Source organism: Caretta caretta, chromosome 4 (assembly GCF_965140235.1).
Source record: "Caretta caretta isolate rCarCar2 chromosome 4, rCarCar1.hap1, whole genome shotgun sequence".
Taxonomy (NCBI): Eukaryota; Metazoa; Chordata; order Testudines; family Cheloniidae; genus Caretta; species Caretta caretta.
This window is the reverse complement of record NC_134209.1, coordinates 99,561,510-99,577,865: the sequence shown is the minus strand read 5'-3', so window position 1 is coordinate 99,577,865 and position 16,356 is coordinate 99,561,510. Positions and strand designations below refer to the sequence as shown.

The following is a 16,356-nucleotide window of genomic DNA, read 5'->3' as shown; positions in this document are numbered from 1 at the left end:
CCCACGTAGCTATGCCGCCGCACGGGCAGCGGGGCTGCAAGCTCCTGCTGCTCTGAGCAGCATGTTAAGGGGGTGTCGGCGGGCGCAGCGGTGTGGGAGTTGGGTAGGGGGTCCCGGGGGCAGTCAGGGGACAGGGAGCAGGGGGCAGTTGGATGGGGCGAAGATTCTGGGGCAGTCGGGGAACGGGGGGGTTGGATAGGGCATCGGAGACCCGGGGGGCCTGTCAGAGAGCGGGTGTGTGGATAGGTCAGGGCAGTCAGGGTACGGGGGGGGGTTGGATGGGGATGGGATCCCGAGGGGAGGGTGGTTTGGGGTGGGAGGAGGTTCTAGGAGGGGGGCAGTCAGGGGTGGGGAAGTGGGAGGGGGCGAATAGGGGGCAGGGGCCATGCTGTTCGGGGGGCACAGCCTTCCCTACCCAGCCCTCCATACAGTTTTGCACCCCGATGTGGCCCTCGGGCCAAAAAGTTTGCCCACCCTTGCTTTATAGCTATGTGTGGGAAATAAAGGTAAACCTTCATAGTACATTATTTTCTGGGAATGTTCCTCAGCGCACAACTCTACAACTGTTGGTATTTTATAATGATTATTAGTGAGATTCTGTTTCTAATGATGCATCATTTTTCTTTTTTTTCCCTCAGAAGAAAGTAATTGTTTTCACCCTTTTAAGTATTTTATCTCTTACTGTGTCTTCTTCTAAGACGGTTGGATTTTCAGTTTTCTTAAGCTTTCATATGAGATGATAGTTCTTACGTGCTTTTTGAGAAAATGTCTATACTTACTTAAAACAGCTTAGTTGCTTCAAGGGATGTTTCAGCTGTGCCTGGAAGATGTCTGCCACAGAAAACTATAACGGCTATCTCTTTGTCCACATATAAACTGGGTTTCAAACTAAATTAAGGAACAATCATTTAACTATTTTATTTTAAGCTGTCGAAACTAAAACTGTCTAACAGAGTTTGGCTGACCTGTGCAAATGAGGCTAAGTTATTTAGTCTGAGTTTAGAGACTGATATTAGCCTAGGTTATTAAATTTGCATGTACACCTATCATGATTGTTAATACAAATTTGGGAGTTGTACATACAAACAGCTGGACAACTGAATAGAAAACTGAATCATAGAATATCAGGGTTGGAAGGGATCTCAGGAGGTCATCTAGTCCAACCCCCTGCTCAAAGCAGGACCAATCCCCAATTTTTGCCCCAGATCCCTAAGTGGCCCCCTCAAGGATTGAACTCACAACCCTGGGTTTAGCAGGCCAGTGCTCAAACCACTGAGCTATCCCTCCCACCGCAGAAGGCAACCTGATTTGTAGAGGCTGTTCTTGCTCCTGTCTTGATATGAGTCCTTGTCAAAAAGAAACGTCATGTTACTTTGCAGAGAAAGTCTAGCTGATTGTGATTAAACAGTCTGCTTCTTTGCATGCAGACTGCACAAACGCTAAGGGTGAAATGCTGGCCCTATTGAAGTCATTGGTAGATTTGCCATTGCCTTAATGGGGCCGGGATTTCACCCATAGTCTTCTCTGCTTGAGTTTAGTCCAGTAGCTCATTGATGTACTGTACTTCAGTTTTTACTGTGTTGTTACAACAGTGTTGAGAACAGGTAAGTACTACAGTCTATGCTTGGAAGGCCTGTAGAGAACTGGGTGGAGATTGTCAACACCTCCCTTCAGGTGGTAAGTTGTTTAGCTTCACTTAAGGAAGCTGTTGTGTGGCCGTAGCTGTCAGCATCAAGTGGATATTTGTTTGAATCTGGCCAAATATTGCCAATATTTAATCTTCCATCTTCCCATTTCTTGAGAACACATTGGTGAGATATCTCTGAGTACATCACTGCCTCAGATCGTGTCAATGTGAATACAGATCTGGATATGGCAGAGGCTGCACTTGTGGCTTTAGTGGGTGATCTCTTTCTATGGATATTTAAAGATAAAATGTTCATGCTGTTCTGTCGGCAGTATTTGATATAGTTTACTGCACTAGCTTATGAATGCTAACAGTTTTTGCCTTGCCTTATCTCCTATTAAGGGAAGATCATAGGGTGGGACAATGTTTTGCAGAGCTTAGGGTAATGACAAAACCTTGAATAGAAAATGTTGGCTATTTAGTGGTGACCACTTTGTTTACGTCGAGATGAGAGGGTGATGTTAATGGTTCAGAATGTTATGCCATGGAGTGCGCCCAGGTATCTTGTCTTGTAACAGAGAATGAATGTGTGTATCTATTTGTAAATATCACCTTCAAATAATGATTGCTGCTGGTAATTGTTTTTCTTAGACATACCTACCAGTTTAATACAGAATTTTAGTTAGATAGGGATATAGCTGAGTTAACTCCTTGCTTTTAAGATTCTTCTTTATGTAAAATACCTGCATAATTCTTGCAGAATGAAGTAGAGGAAATGGATGGAGGAACTTTATCCCGGCCTCATAATTCTGGTGTTCCACAAGCTATATCATCTGAGTACGTGTTGATGTTTCATCATTGTTCATTCTTGAGGCTAGAGATTTATTTTCTGTAATGAAGTACAAATCTTTGATTTATTTTTTTTTTTACCCATAGTGATACATGGACAGTTACTTTTGTTTCCTGCAGTTAAAATTAATGACTTCTACATTTTTCAGTAAACATTGAATAGTTAACTTGCATAATTTATACTTAATTTTAAATTTATTGCAGTTAAATGTGCCTGGATGGCTATGTTATAATAAAACAATGTAACAACTCAATACCCCACCTGCTTACAAAATCTACAAGGAAACCCACCCATCTCTTTGTTAGTTTTGTAAAAATACCCAGGAGAGTAGTTTGAACTTTAAGCATGTGGAAGACAGATTTTCTATGATCTAGCAGGCATTGTGAAGAAAACATTTTTAAATGTAGTTAAACTGTAATTTTTTGACCTTGGCAATGTCCAATTAAGACTTGGCAAAAATTATTTTATTCTTCCTTTAGCCCCATCCCCTGAAAACCTTCATGCTCATTAAGGTTAAGTAAAAATGAGACTGTTAAATATCCGTACATTTTTCTTAAAATATATATGAAAGAAAATGTATAGTAGCCCAGTAAATTGTCAGATTTGTTATTTTTATTTTATTTTTTTTAACAGGAAAGACATGATCCGACAGATGATGATAAAAATATTTCGCTCTATTGAGCCAGAGCTGAATAACCTTATAGCTCTGGGGGACAAGATTGATAGCTTTAATTCCCTTTATATGTTAGTTAAGATGAGTCACCATGTATGGACAGCACAAAATGTGGACCCAGCTTCCTTCCTCAGCACAACACTTGGAAATGTTTTGGTGACTGTCAAAAGAAACTTTGACAAATGCATTGTAAGTTCTTAATTACTTAGATTAAACTAATCATAATATTAAAGGCAGCCAACTGCTAGCAAGTTTTAAATGTAAGAGAACCCTAAATCTTAAATGTCTTTGGAGTTAATTTAAAGGTGGGGAAAAAAATCTTACCACTATGTATTGTTTTTTAAATGAACACAAAATAACTTGGATGGAGTTGCAAAAATGTATAAATAATTGGTGGTTAGCTCTGTTTAATGAACATTCAAGAAGGAACTGGAAAAGTGTAGTCACTTATGAGAACTCAGATTCTTAGTATTCCAGTGCCAAATTCTGCCTACTTTTCTCTCACCAGTGATCTCATTGAAACTACAAGGCATGAGCAAGGCAAGCAGACTTTAGCCCTCAGGTCACCTGACTTGCTGAACAAAATTTGGTTGGTTAATAAAGACATTTTTTATGAGCCTATCGGAATAAAAAAATATATGTGTGAAGGAGACAGTTGTCTAGTCTACAATAGAAAAGGTTTGCCAGTATAGCTATACTGGCAAACTTACTTAATCTAAACACAGCTTCTACTAGCGAAAACAGTTCCATGACTAAAATAAGCTATATCCGCAATCGGAGTTTTTTTTGCCAGTATAACTGCATCTAACTATGACTTTTGCCTGTATAAAAATGTCATTTAAAAAAAAACAAAATAAACGGGAAAAACCCCAAACACATCCTTAACCAACATTATTATACCGATAACAGTTTCTGGTGTAGACCTAGCCAAGGATGGGAGACAAAACTTACTGATAATCCAGCTTTCAATAAAGGAAGAAAACAATGTTTGATTCCTTTCTTAGAATTTTTTTAACTTAGCTGCATTTGAAAATTTAGTGTAATAAACAACTATCTTGATATTCGCAAAAAGAAAAGGAGTACTTGTGGCACCTTAGAGACTCACCAATTTATTTGAGCATAAGCTTTCGTGAGCTACAGTAGCTCACGAAAGCTTATGCTCAAATAAATTGGTGAGTCTCTAAGGTGCCACAAGTACTCCTTTTCTTTTTGCGAATACAGACTAACACGGCTACTACTCTGAAACCTATCTTGATATTTGTATGTTCTAGTATAAATTGCCATTTGCTAGCAGTGGGCATCAGAATATGTGCCTCTTTAGAGAAGGTACATAAGAACAAAGAGTGGCCCTACTGGGTCAGACCAAAGTTCCATCTAGCCCAGTATCCTGTCTTCTGACAGTAGCCAGTGCCAGGTGCCCCAGAGGAAAGGAACAGAACAGGTAATCATAAAGTGATCCATCATCCTCAGTCGCTCATTCCCAGCTTCTGGCAAACAGAGGCTAAGGACACCATTCCTGTCCATCCTGGCTAATAGGTCCTATCCTCCATGAATTTAGCTAGTTCTTTTTTGAACCCTGTTATGGTCTTGGCCTTCACAACATCCTCTGGCAAGGAGTTCCACAGGTTGACTGTGCGTTGTGTGAAGAAATGCTTCCTTTTGTTTGTTTTAAACCTGCTGCCTATTGATTTCATTTGGTGACCCCTAGTTCTTGTGTTATGAGAAGTAGTAAACAACACTTCCTAATCTACTTTCTCTATACCAGTCATGATTTTATAGACCTGAGTCATATCTCCCCTTAGCCGTCTCTTTTCCAAGCTGAAAAGGTAAACGAAAAGGAAGGAAAATAAAAGCGCAAAGATTTGGTATACTCATAAATTCCTTCTTAGTGCGTCACTCTGATTTATTAAAGGTTTGTTTGGGTAAAAAGACTTAAAAACATATCATAAAGGTAAAAGGAAAATTATTCAAGTCTTGTGTGAATGAACTTACTGATTTTTTTCAATGTGTTTGAGTATTTTTCTCATTTCTTTTCTCAGGCCAAGTTTCAGAAAAAATATTGTGGACTAATTAACCTTTTTGTTTTTAACTTAAGAGTAATCAAATAAAACAGATGGAGGAGGTAAAGATATCAAAGAAGAGTAAAGTTGGGATCCTTACATTTGTTGCTGAATTTGAAGAATTTGCAGCACTGGCTGAATCTATTTTCAAAAATGCAGAGCGTCGAGGAGATTTAGATAAAGCTTACATAAAACTTATAAGAAGTGTTTTCATCAATGGTAAGGTCTATTGCAGTGCCCCGCATACTTCCACAAACTCACTCTTTGTCTGCTTGATGTACTTTTTCTCTCTGTTTGGGAGGGCAGAAAATATAGTCCCCCTGAAACTAACAATAATAGCTTTCCATAAACTGGCCAGTGGAGAATGCAGAACAGCAATTTGGTAGAAAATATTTATTCTGCAGATTAAGCATATTTCCCACCATAGACAGATCCAGATGCCAGCACTATTGGGCATCTAGTCCCAAAAATTTGAAAAGAGCATTTGCTATAACATCTTGTCATAAGCCTTTGACGCCAAACCTGGACTGAAATTTTGGGCATCATCATCATTTTTAAAAAATGTTAATGACTGAAATCAGTAACATAATAGTATGTGTTAAGTGAACTTAAAACATAGGTACATTTTTAATGCTTAAAGCAGACTATTTGAAAAGCAATTTCCCTGCTATGACCAGTGTTCAGGGTTCTGCATGGGAGGTAGGAGACAAATATTCAATATTTTGTCTTAAACTGTATATGAATTTTTAACTTCTATATCTGTATATATATTCTGTTACTGAGTGAAGCTACTAAAAGCTTTTAAAAACAAAAATATTCACCTTCTTAAAGGCTGTAAAGAAGGAGCTTGGAGACTGCAATTAAATACTGAGATGTGGCGGTAACATTGGTGAGATCATCAGGATAGAAAGGATTCACCGAAGTGCATTCTTCTTCAAGTGATTGCTGTCCATTCAGCTTAGGTGTGTGTGTTCGCCACATGCACCGGTGCCGGAAGTTTTTCCCTCAGCAGTATCCATAGCCGCCCACACCGGCTCCTGCGGTTCCCCGGTCACAGGGTAAACCCACATTCGGACCTCCACGGTTCCCACTCCACCATTCCCCCGTTGCTGCGCCGCCCTATTTGATCCTTGGACATGAGCAGAGAGGCTTGAGGTGCAGCTCGCTGACCACCGGGCGCAGACCTTTGGAGGCATGCACAATCGGCAGAAGTACCACTCCAGGGACCCGTCGAGGGATCAATGGTACCATTCCTTGGACCGTCACCGATCCCCTAGGAGGGCATCACCATGTGCAGGCGCTTCCCGGCACTGGGCCCTCTCCGACTCCCAGTCCCGCTTCTCATCCTAGTACTGCTTGTCAAGTGCAAGATGTAGATCGCTGGCTCCAAGCTGTCATGGATCTGTCGAGCACCACTGGTCCCTACGACCCCGCTCTAGATCGGACTCCAGGCGGAATGACCAGCAACGGCTGGGACAGAGCCACTAGTCTGCTCCGTCCTGGTCACCTGGGAGTGACCGCTCAGGATCCAGCCCTGGTTCAGAGTGAGGTTTGCTGACAGCGGGATAAGCTTTGTTATTGGCGGTACCGGCTACATTGTCTGCACCAAAACTGGTCCTGTGGCCACAGGCACAGTGGTTGGCAGCGTGGTACCCATGGAACCTGTGGGGGTCCAAGAGGGACCAGGGGAGCAAGCCACCGGGCCACCAATGGTTGTGGAGGACCCAAACTCCCTCCTCACTGCCACCTATCTCCAAGAGGGCGGAGCTCATGTACTTCGTGCTATCCAAAGGCCACGAGTACCTGTACACCCATCCTGCTCCCAACTCCCTAGTGGTAGAAGCGGTTAACCACAGGGAGTGACAAGGTCAACCCGGAGTTACCCCTAAGAACAAAGACTCCAAGAGACTAGATTTGTTTGGGCATAAGCTTTATTCGTCCTCTAGCCTCCAGTTGAGGGTGGCCAACCATCAAGCCCTCCTGGGATGCTGTGTTTTTAACATGTAGCAAACCATGTCCAAGTTTGAGGGCTCTCTTTCTGAGGTTTGTAGGAAGGAGTTCCGGGCTATTATGGAGGAGGGCACGACTGCGGACAGGGCAACGCTCCAGGCGGCGTCGGATGCAGTGGATGCTGCCGCCCGAACCATGGCCTTAGCCGTCACCGTGCACTGGGCATCCTGGCTGCTACTCTTTGGCTTGTCCACAGAAGCTCAGCACTCAATGCAAAACCTTCCCTTCGATGGGCAAGCCCTGTTTGCGGAACAGACGGACAATAAGCTCCATGGCCTAAAGGACTCCTGCACGACCCTTAAAACGCTGGGCCTGTATGTTGCTTTCTACCCCTCCTTCCCACCCTCCCTCCCCATCCCTCTTCAGCGATCCTTCTCACGAGAGTCTCCTCGTGCAGGAGGTAGAGGGGTTACTGCAGGTAGGTGTGGTGGAGATTGTTTCTCCAGAGTTCAGGAACAAGAGGTTCTATTCCTGCTACATTTTAATCCTAAGGCGGTCTACGACCTATCCTGGACCTGCGAGACCCAAATCGCTTCCTAGCAAAGCTGAAGTTCTTCACGGTCTCCTTGGCCTCCATTGTCCCTTCCCTGGATCCGGGAGACTGGTATGCTGCCCTGGATCTGAAAGATGCGTACTTTCACATCCCCATCTTCAAGGGACACAGACACTTCCTCCAGTTTATGGTAGGTCCCAACCACTATCAGTTTGCGGTCCTCCCATTTGGCTTAGCAACAGCATGGATATTTACCAAGTGTATGTCAGTGGTGGGTGCCTAGATCTACCCATACCTCGATGACTGGCTAGTCAAGGGCAGAGCCAGGTCCCAGGTCCAAAGAGATGTCGTGATGCTGTTAGTCACTTGCCATTGCCTTGGCCTGTTGGTGAACGACAAAAAAATCCACGTTAGTTCCGGTACAGAGGATAAAGTTCATCGGAGCGGTGCTCGACTTGACCTGTGCCAGGGCGTTCCTGCTGCTGGAGAGATTCAGGGCACTGATGGATCTCATGGAAGTCTCCGAGTTTCCCTTTACTACGGCCAGGGTTTGCCTGTGCCTCCTAGGTCACATGGCAGCGTGCACATATGTGGTGTGTCACGCCAGGCTCCGGATGTGATCTCTGCAGCAATGGCTGGCGATGGTCTACTCCCAGTCAAGAAGAAGGTCGTTGTCATCCCCGCGATGATACCTCGCTGTGTTGGTGGACTGACCCCAGGAAAGTTCTGGAAGGAGTTCCCTTCGTCAGCACTCCGCAGTCAGTCAAGTTGGTTTTGGAAGCCTCGGCTCTCGGCTGGGGGGTGCACCTTGGCACCCTCCAGACCCAAGGTATGTGGTCCCCAGAGGAATCGACGCTACACATAAACATCAAAGAGGTTCAGGGTGGTGCACAGAGCGTGCATGGTCTTCCTACCTCACATGTCAGGAAGAGTGGTCAGAGTTCTCAGGGACAACACTGCCTCGATGTTCTACATCAGCAAACAAGGTGGAACACAATCCTCGGCCCTCTGCCAAGAGGCACTCCATCTTTGGGACTTCAGGATCGACTATGGAATCCATCTAGAAGCATGTCACCTTCCAGGTGCCAGGAACACACTAGCAGATCACCGAAGCAGGGACTTCTCCTTTTACCACGAGTGGGTGCTCCACCCGGAAGTAGCCGGCATGATCCCCCAGAGATGGGGAACTCCCCCAGTAGATTTGTTTGCCACCAGGCAGAACAGAAGGTGCCACAGGTTTTGCTCCTGATGGGGCCTGGGCAAGGGCTCCCTCTCCGATGCCTTCCTCCTGCCATGGGCAGGAAGCCTGATGTACGCGTTCCCTCTGATTCTGCTCATCAGCAAGGTCCTAGCAAAAATCAAGAGAGACAAGGCGCAAGTTACCATAATCACTCTGGGGTGGCCTCGCCAGGACTAGTTTGGGACACTATCAAGCTGGTCAGCGATCCCTCCCTAGTCCCTGCCGAACCGACCACACCTGCTGTCACAAGATCACAGCCAACTCTTGCATCCCAACCTTGTGTCCATCCACCTCACAGCATGGATGTTGCGTGGCTGAACCCAGATGTACGAGCCTGTTCGGAAGGGGTCCAGAAGGTCCTCCTCGAGAGTAGAAAGCCCTTGATCAGGCAGACCTACCTGGCAAAGTGGACGAGGTTCTCCCGCTGGGCAGCCGAACGGGGCATCTCCCCTTCGCATTCTTTGGTGCAGTCCATCTTGGACTACCTGCTTCATTAAAGGAACCAGGGCCTGGTGCACTCTTCTGTCAGGGTGTACCTGGCAGCTGTTTCAGCCTTTCATGTACCAATCCAGGGACAGATGGTGTTCTCCCATGATGTGATGATCAGGTTCCTTAGAGGCCTCGAGAGACTCTTTATCAAGTCTGGTCCCCAGCCCCAGTGGGATCTCCACTTGGTTCTGTCCAGGCTCATGGGCCCTTCCTTTGAGCCTTTGGACTTGTGCTCCCTGTCTCACCTATCATGGAAGGTAGCTTTCCTGGTGGAGGTGATGTTGGCGAGGCGGGTCTCCAAGCTGTAAGCCCTGACCTCAGAACTACCGTACATGGTCTTCTACAAGGACAAGGTCCAGCTCTGGCCCCACCCAGCCTTCCTTCCCAAGGTGGTGTCTGCTTTCCACGTGAGCCAGGACATCTTCCTTCCGGTGTTCTGCCCTAAGCCGCATGAGATAGTGAAGAAAGGCACTGTGACATTCCCCTCTGGTGTTATCTGGGCCGGTGATCTGCTAGGTCACTCCAATCCTTGACTCTGGGAGCCAGCCTTATCCTGCTCTGCTGTGAGAACTCCCACTCTTGGGCTGTTCACACACAGCCTCTGGCATGTAAGCTGCTCCTTGGATTGTGCAACTGAATGACACTAGCCAATATCCCTGGTCCCAGACACAACCCTTGCAACCTCCATCTTGCAGTATCCAGTTATGCCCGCTGGATGCTGCAAGCTTATATGAGTTCGTCAATTTAACAAAGAGATTGATATGTATGAGGCTTGTTATCCCAAGGTGAGTCTCTGACATGCTTCAAACCAAACAGATTTATTAACTATAAAGATAGATTTTAAGTGATTATAAGTCAGATTTGGTCAAATGAAATAAAAGCAAAATGCATTCTAAGCTGATCTTAACACTTTCAGTGCTGTTTCAAACTTAGATGCTTCTCACAGGCTGTCTGGTTGCTCTTCAGCCAGGCTCTCCCCTTTAATCAGTGCTTCAGTCGCTTGGTGTGGTGTCTGTAGATATAGGTGGAAGAGAGAGAGAGAGAGACCATGGCAAATGTGTTTCCCTTTTATCATGTCCTTTCTTTCCTTTTGGCTTTGCCCCCCCCTTCAGAGTCAGGTGAGGATTACCTCATCGCAGTTCCAGACTGACCAAAGGAGGAGGGAGTGACTCCCTTGAGAGTCTGATTATTTTGTTGCTGCCTAGGCCAGCATCCTTTGTTCCTGTGAGGCTGGGCTGGGTTTGTCCCATACCTGCCCTGATGAGGTGTGAACTGCCTCTCTGCTCTTGGAGAATTTTTGCCTGGGCTTATTTTAAGCCATGAGGATACATTTTCAGCCTCATAACCACATACAGTAATGTTATAGTTTATCATTTCATGTAACAATTATAACATCACTATAATAACCATGCTCAGACACCCAACATGACAAACTTTGCATTGGATACCACACAATCATTTTATAAAGATCAACATGGGTGTGTAAGGTGTACCCCTGAGGTACAAAGCGTCACAGGCACCTTCATGTTTTGGATGTAAGAAGGGCTCTGGTTTTCTACCTAGATCGGACAAAACCTTCCTGTAAGTCGACTCAGCTTTTCATCTCTACAGCTGATAGGATAAAGGGCCTCCCAGTGTCCACACAGAGGATTTCTGACAGGATCATCTCTTGCATTCGGACCAGCTACGAGTTGGAGGGAGTCCCTCCACCACCGATCATCAGAGCCCACTTGACCAGAGCGCAGGCGTCTTTGGCAGCCTTCCTGGCACACTTCCCCAATCCAGGACATCTGTCAAGCCACAACATGGACCTTGGTGCACATGTTCACGGCCCACTACACCCATCACTCAGCAGGCCAGGTATGACACTAGGTTCAGCAGAGCTGTATTGCAATCTACATGTTTGTGAACTCCTACCCACCTCTGGGGGATGCTGCTTGGGAGTCACCTAAGTTGAATGGACATGAGCAATCACTCGAAGAAGAAAAGACAGTTACCTTTTCGGTAATTGGTGTTCTTCAAGATGTGGTGTTCGTGTCCGTTCCACAACCCGCCCTCCCTTCCCACTGTCAGAGTTTCCGGCAAGAAGGAACTGAGGGTTGGGGGAACCGGCGGCGCCTTATATACCCTGGCATGTGTGCACCACTCCAGGGGGCAACAGAGCTGGTCCCTATGGATACTTCTGAGGGAAAAACGTCCGGCACCTGTGCCTGTGGTGAGCATACATGCCTAAGTTAAATGGACATGAGCAACACATCTCGAAGAACACCAGTTACGGAAAAGGTAACTGTCCTTTTTTAAAAAGGTATTTGAGAGAGGGAGGGGGAGAGAGAGAGAGGATACTTAGCAGAAAAGAGGGCACAGACTGCTCCAAACCAGTTGGGAGTAGCCTCAAAGAAAGCACAAAGCTACAAGTGGGGAAAAAGAGACAAAAGAGATAGGAAGGATGATGATTCTAAGACAAAATAACAGCAGAGATAAAGTGAGGAGTTTGAACTGAATGCAGTAAGGGGTTTTGTTGGTCAAGGCTGCTTAGAAAGATACCTGTAGCTGCCATGCTTTGGATAGAAGAGAGGAAGACTAAAATTGGCAGCAAGATATTTTCCTAATGACTATTATTGTGTGTCTGAAATGAATTGATGGTCTCAGTTAATTTTCTAGAGCACAGGAATTCGTGCTACAAAAATTACTATCACAAATGTCATCCTCATTGTTTCAGTGGAAAGGCTAATGGATAAATGGACATAAAGACTTTACTACACTTAGAGTGGTGATCTAGAACTAGGTTGAGGAGCAATGATGGGGCAGTATGTAGAAATATACATTAGCATTAGCCTGTTCTGTGGACAAATGAGTGCTTCCATCATCAAGGTTATCAGTCTGGCACCTTTATGGGCAGTCCTGTTTAAAAAGAGAGACTGGAAGAACAAGATAACTTTGGCAATAGACACTGATGTCCTAAGTAAAAATTGTTCATGGTAAGAAAAGTTGGGATATGCAGAATAGAGCTCATATTACCATACAAAAATATTCAATAACAGCAAAAGGAGCCTAGAATAAATACTTTTTTGTATAATTTTTTTTTAAGTTTTGCTACAATGCATAAATATCTTCAAAGGGCAATAAATTATGTTTGTGGAAGTTTACAAAGTATACAAATCACTTTTTGCTAAACAAAGGATCAGTCATGTAAATAAGTGTATCATATCGGTTTATAATATGTAAAAATTACTGTCTATACTCTATATGTAAGGAGTGGAACTCTGTAGTCTTAGGACTAATGTGAAGTGCTACTTTGAATATTCTCATGTACTCACTTATTCAACAATGGAAATCATTTTGGCAGACTTGCCAAGTAAAAAAGTAATCATTTTGAATCCTCATCTCTGCTTAAAAGGATACAACTTACTAGGAAATTTTACTTTTGTTTGTTTTATCCCACATGGTTCCCCATGGAGGTAATCTGCCTTGAGAAATGTAGTTTGTGGATCTTTGTAAAATTAAAGAGCTCTAAAATTTTTTCAAATGACTCTTCTTGACATGAAAGCCAAAGACACTTTTCTGGAATTGTTCCTTTTATTGGCTCTTTCTCATTCATCTTACAAGCTCTCTTTTTTCCATAATTTAGACATTTTAATTATCAAAGAGGTTTGTGTTGAATCTTTTTACTATTCTGATTTTAGTGGAGAAAGTAGCAAATGAAAGCCAGAAAACACCCAGAGATGTGGTCATGATGGAGAACTTCCACCATATTTTTGCAACTCTCTCTCGTTTGAAAATCTCATGTCTTGAGGCTGAAAAAAAAGAAGCTAAACAGAAATACACTGATCATCTCCAGTCTTATGTCATCTACTCATTGGGACAGCCTCTTGAGAAATTAAATGTAAGCATCTTTTGGTCTTGTATTTCTGATGCAGAATACAGCTGTCTTTCTCCAAAAACTGATTTGCACGTTTTGAGTTTACAGCTCCAGGCATGTGAGGATGTGCCATTTCTTGTTCTGTTAACTTCCAACCCAGGTGACTTCCAAAGGGCTCTCATCTCCCCGCAGGACAATGATTTTAACATCTCCTTGACTGTTAATATATTGCAGAATTTTTACCCAAATGTTCATGTGTGGACAGGGATTCTTTTCCAACACTAACTTTCATCACTAATTAGGAGCTTGGGGATGCTGTTGCCCACTCCGATGGTAAAAGCATTATCACCCTGTTTCTAAACTACTTTTTAAAAAAACCCTAATACGCCTTTAATTGCCAGAACCAGATCCATATATATGGCAGCACATTTTGCTTTAAGCTGAGCTATTCAATTGGATAACATAGTGAGACTTGTAAGATATATCAGCTGTGCATATCAAATGTATTTGATACTGTTAATTATGTTTTTGCTATAATTAGGATTGTAGTTTTTATATTTTTTTAGGAAATTATGAATTTTTATGGTTGAGAAATTACTCCTAATAAAATGTCTTTATATATAGATATATTAAAAAATCTAAAATGCTTGTTTGTCACCTAATGTGAGTTAAACTATGAAGTTCCCTACATACATTTTTGTAGGCCCACTCCTCTCAGGAATACATATTTTAGGATCTCATGTTCATATGCATCACTATTGCCTTTTATTTTTTGTGCTTTAGACATCCAGGGCTCTACTGCTATCTCTCTTCAGGCTATGATCTTGTTAGTTTTAGGCTGGCTCAGCACTTGACAGAAGACTTCAAGGGAAAACCCTGGTGCTACAAGAAGTGGTTACACTTTTCCTTCTGAGTTAATACTTAACCAGTGCTCTAGTGCGGTGGTGGCGGACGCTGCTCTGTTTAGTGGGGTGGAACCAGATCCTTAGCTAATGTAAATTTATATTGTTTCTTTGATTCAGGTTTTTTGTCATGTGAAAACAAGATGCGCCATCAGATCAATATTCTGCCACTTACATATACTACCCTACGTTTATGATTATATTAATACTATAATTGTATTTTAGCATTTCTTTGAGGGTGTTGAAGCTCGTGTGGCACAGGGCATAAGAGAAGAGGAAGTAAGTTACCAACTGGCTTTCAATAAACAAGAGCTTCGCAAAGTTATAAAGGAATATCCTGGTAAGGAAGTGAAGAAGGGATTGGATAATCTCTACAAGAAGGTGGACAAACATCTTTGTGAAGAAGAAAATTTACTTCAGGTAAAACTATCTGATTTGTATAAAGAATAATCTGACATCTCCGATTGTTTTAATGCCTGTACAAACATTCTACTACTTTGTAGAATAGCCTTTAGTCTGCTTCTCTAAAATGAAACTTCACAGGAATGAGAGAATATTAGCATCTTCACTTGCACCAAAAGAATGCTATGTAAACTACAGCTCTGTATTCTGGGAAGTATGTCATCAGTAAATTAGTACCTTGCCATCATAACTTTCTTTTGGGGGGTTGTTTCTGCATACTCCCACTTGGGGGAAGCGCCTTGAGCTTCAGGACTCTTCTGAAAATCAGTGTTTTTTTGGAGCCCTGCGTGAGTCCCTCAAAATGGAATGTTTTGAGGGTTGAGTTTTGTTAAAGGGGTATTCACCCCCAATTGCCTCTATTCCTTTTGACAAACTGAATCAACCACTAACAGGAGTTAGGAAGAAACTTCCCTTAGAGTATGCCATAATTGTCCATTATTAGGTTTCTTGCAAGCTTGAAACGTCTGGTGCTGGCCAGTGTGGGAGATAGTATATCAGACTATATGGACCACTTGTGTGATCTGGAAATGTGTCTATTCCTATACATATGTTTTGGCGCAGAATAATACTTTCAGTGCATTCTCTTCCAGTGCTATGAGTGGGATTTAAAAAAGTGGTCAGTGATAGCCTAATTTTGTTCCCATTGAAATAAGTAGTAAAACTTTCATTGACTATAGAGGGAGCAGAATTAGGCCACTGTACTGAGGATTTTGTAAAATCTCACCCTCTTTGCTCAGTTAGTTACACAAGATTTTTGTATTTAAACCTTTATCAATTTAGCACAGACAAAGCACAATGTAATATTATTTTTTAAAAACAACCCAAAAATTTCTTTTACTTCGTAATTTTGACTTGGTAGAAGTTGTATAAATGTTCATAGAAGGTGACTTACAGAAATTCTGTGCAACAAAAATCTTGTTTTTCTGAATTTTGTCTTAATAAAATGTCACTTACTTTTGTTTGTATTCCTCCTTTGGCAGGTTGTATGGCATTCTATGCAAGATGAGTTTATACGCCAGTACAAACACTTTGAAGGCTTGATAGCTCGTTGCTATCCTGGATCAGGTGTTACCATGGAATTCACTATCCAGGACATCTTAGACTACTGCTCCAGTATTGCACAGTCTCACTAACTTCTACAAGGGGAAAAGGCTTGAAAAATATCAAGTACTATGAATGTTACTTGCTTTAAGAAGATGGAATAAGAAGCATATGTATTCTTAAATGTTCTATAAATGTCTAGTCATATTTCCATCTTGGGATATATTTCAATGCAGAATGAAATGCCTAAATAGCAGTGTTGCTTTCCTGCACAGTTGAAGCACTGTTTTAAAGCATTAAATTCATGAAACACTTAATATTTAATTTTTCTCCCACTGGTGCCCTGTTTTTTTTTACAATTGTAACTCTTTCTTGCTAACAGCAATTACCTTTGTATATTCTTAGCACCTTGAAAGGACACTACAGTCATCTGACTTCACACTACTACTGTGCATGCTGGTAATTATGTAACCATTAAAAAGATTGTACAGAATTAGGTTTTTTCTGCCTCAAGCTGTAATATATAGATGTGGAGTTCGTCAATGAAAGTACTAACTAAATTCATGTTTTGAGAATTAATGTCACTGTCTGTAGCTGTAACTCTTCTGATCTTAAGTAAAAATAATCTTTCAAATATGATGTCCTATAAA

General features: G+C 42.8%; 1 protein-coding gene across 13 annotated transcripts in view; it reads left to right on the top strand.

The window, feature by feature from the left end:
* EXOC1 (exocyst complex component 1) overlaps positions 1-16,356 on the top strand; it is a 57,519-nt gene extending 41,163 nt beyond the window's left edge. For 7 of the 13 annotated variants that reach the window (XM_075127901.1, XM_075127902.1, XM_048848237.2 and 4 more), the window contains 7 exons: positions 2,388-2,464; positions 3,111-3,339; positions 5,246-5,429; positions 11,006-11,302; positions 13,126-13,325; positions 14,429-14,623; positions 15,646-16,356. In XM_075127901.1, the coding sequence (XP_074984002.1) occupies positions 2,388-2,464; positions 3,111-3,339; positions 5,246-5,429; positions 11,006-11,302; positions 13,126-13,325; positions 14,429-14,623; positions 15,646-15,798 (1,335 nt within the window). In that variant the 3' untranslated portion in view covers positions 15,799-16,356. The remainder of the gene's footprint in view (positions 1-2,387; positions 2,465-3,110; positions 3,340-5,245; positions 5,430-11,005; positions 11,303-13,125; positions 13,326-14,428; positions 14,624-15,645) is intronic. The other 6 variants (XM_075127910.1, XM_075127908.1, XM_075127906.1 and 3 more) reach the window with 1 other exon arrangement.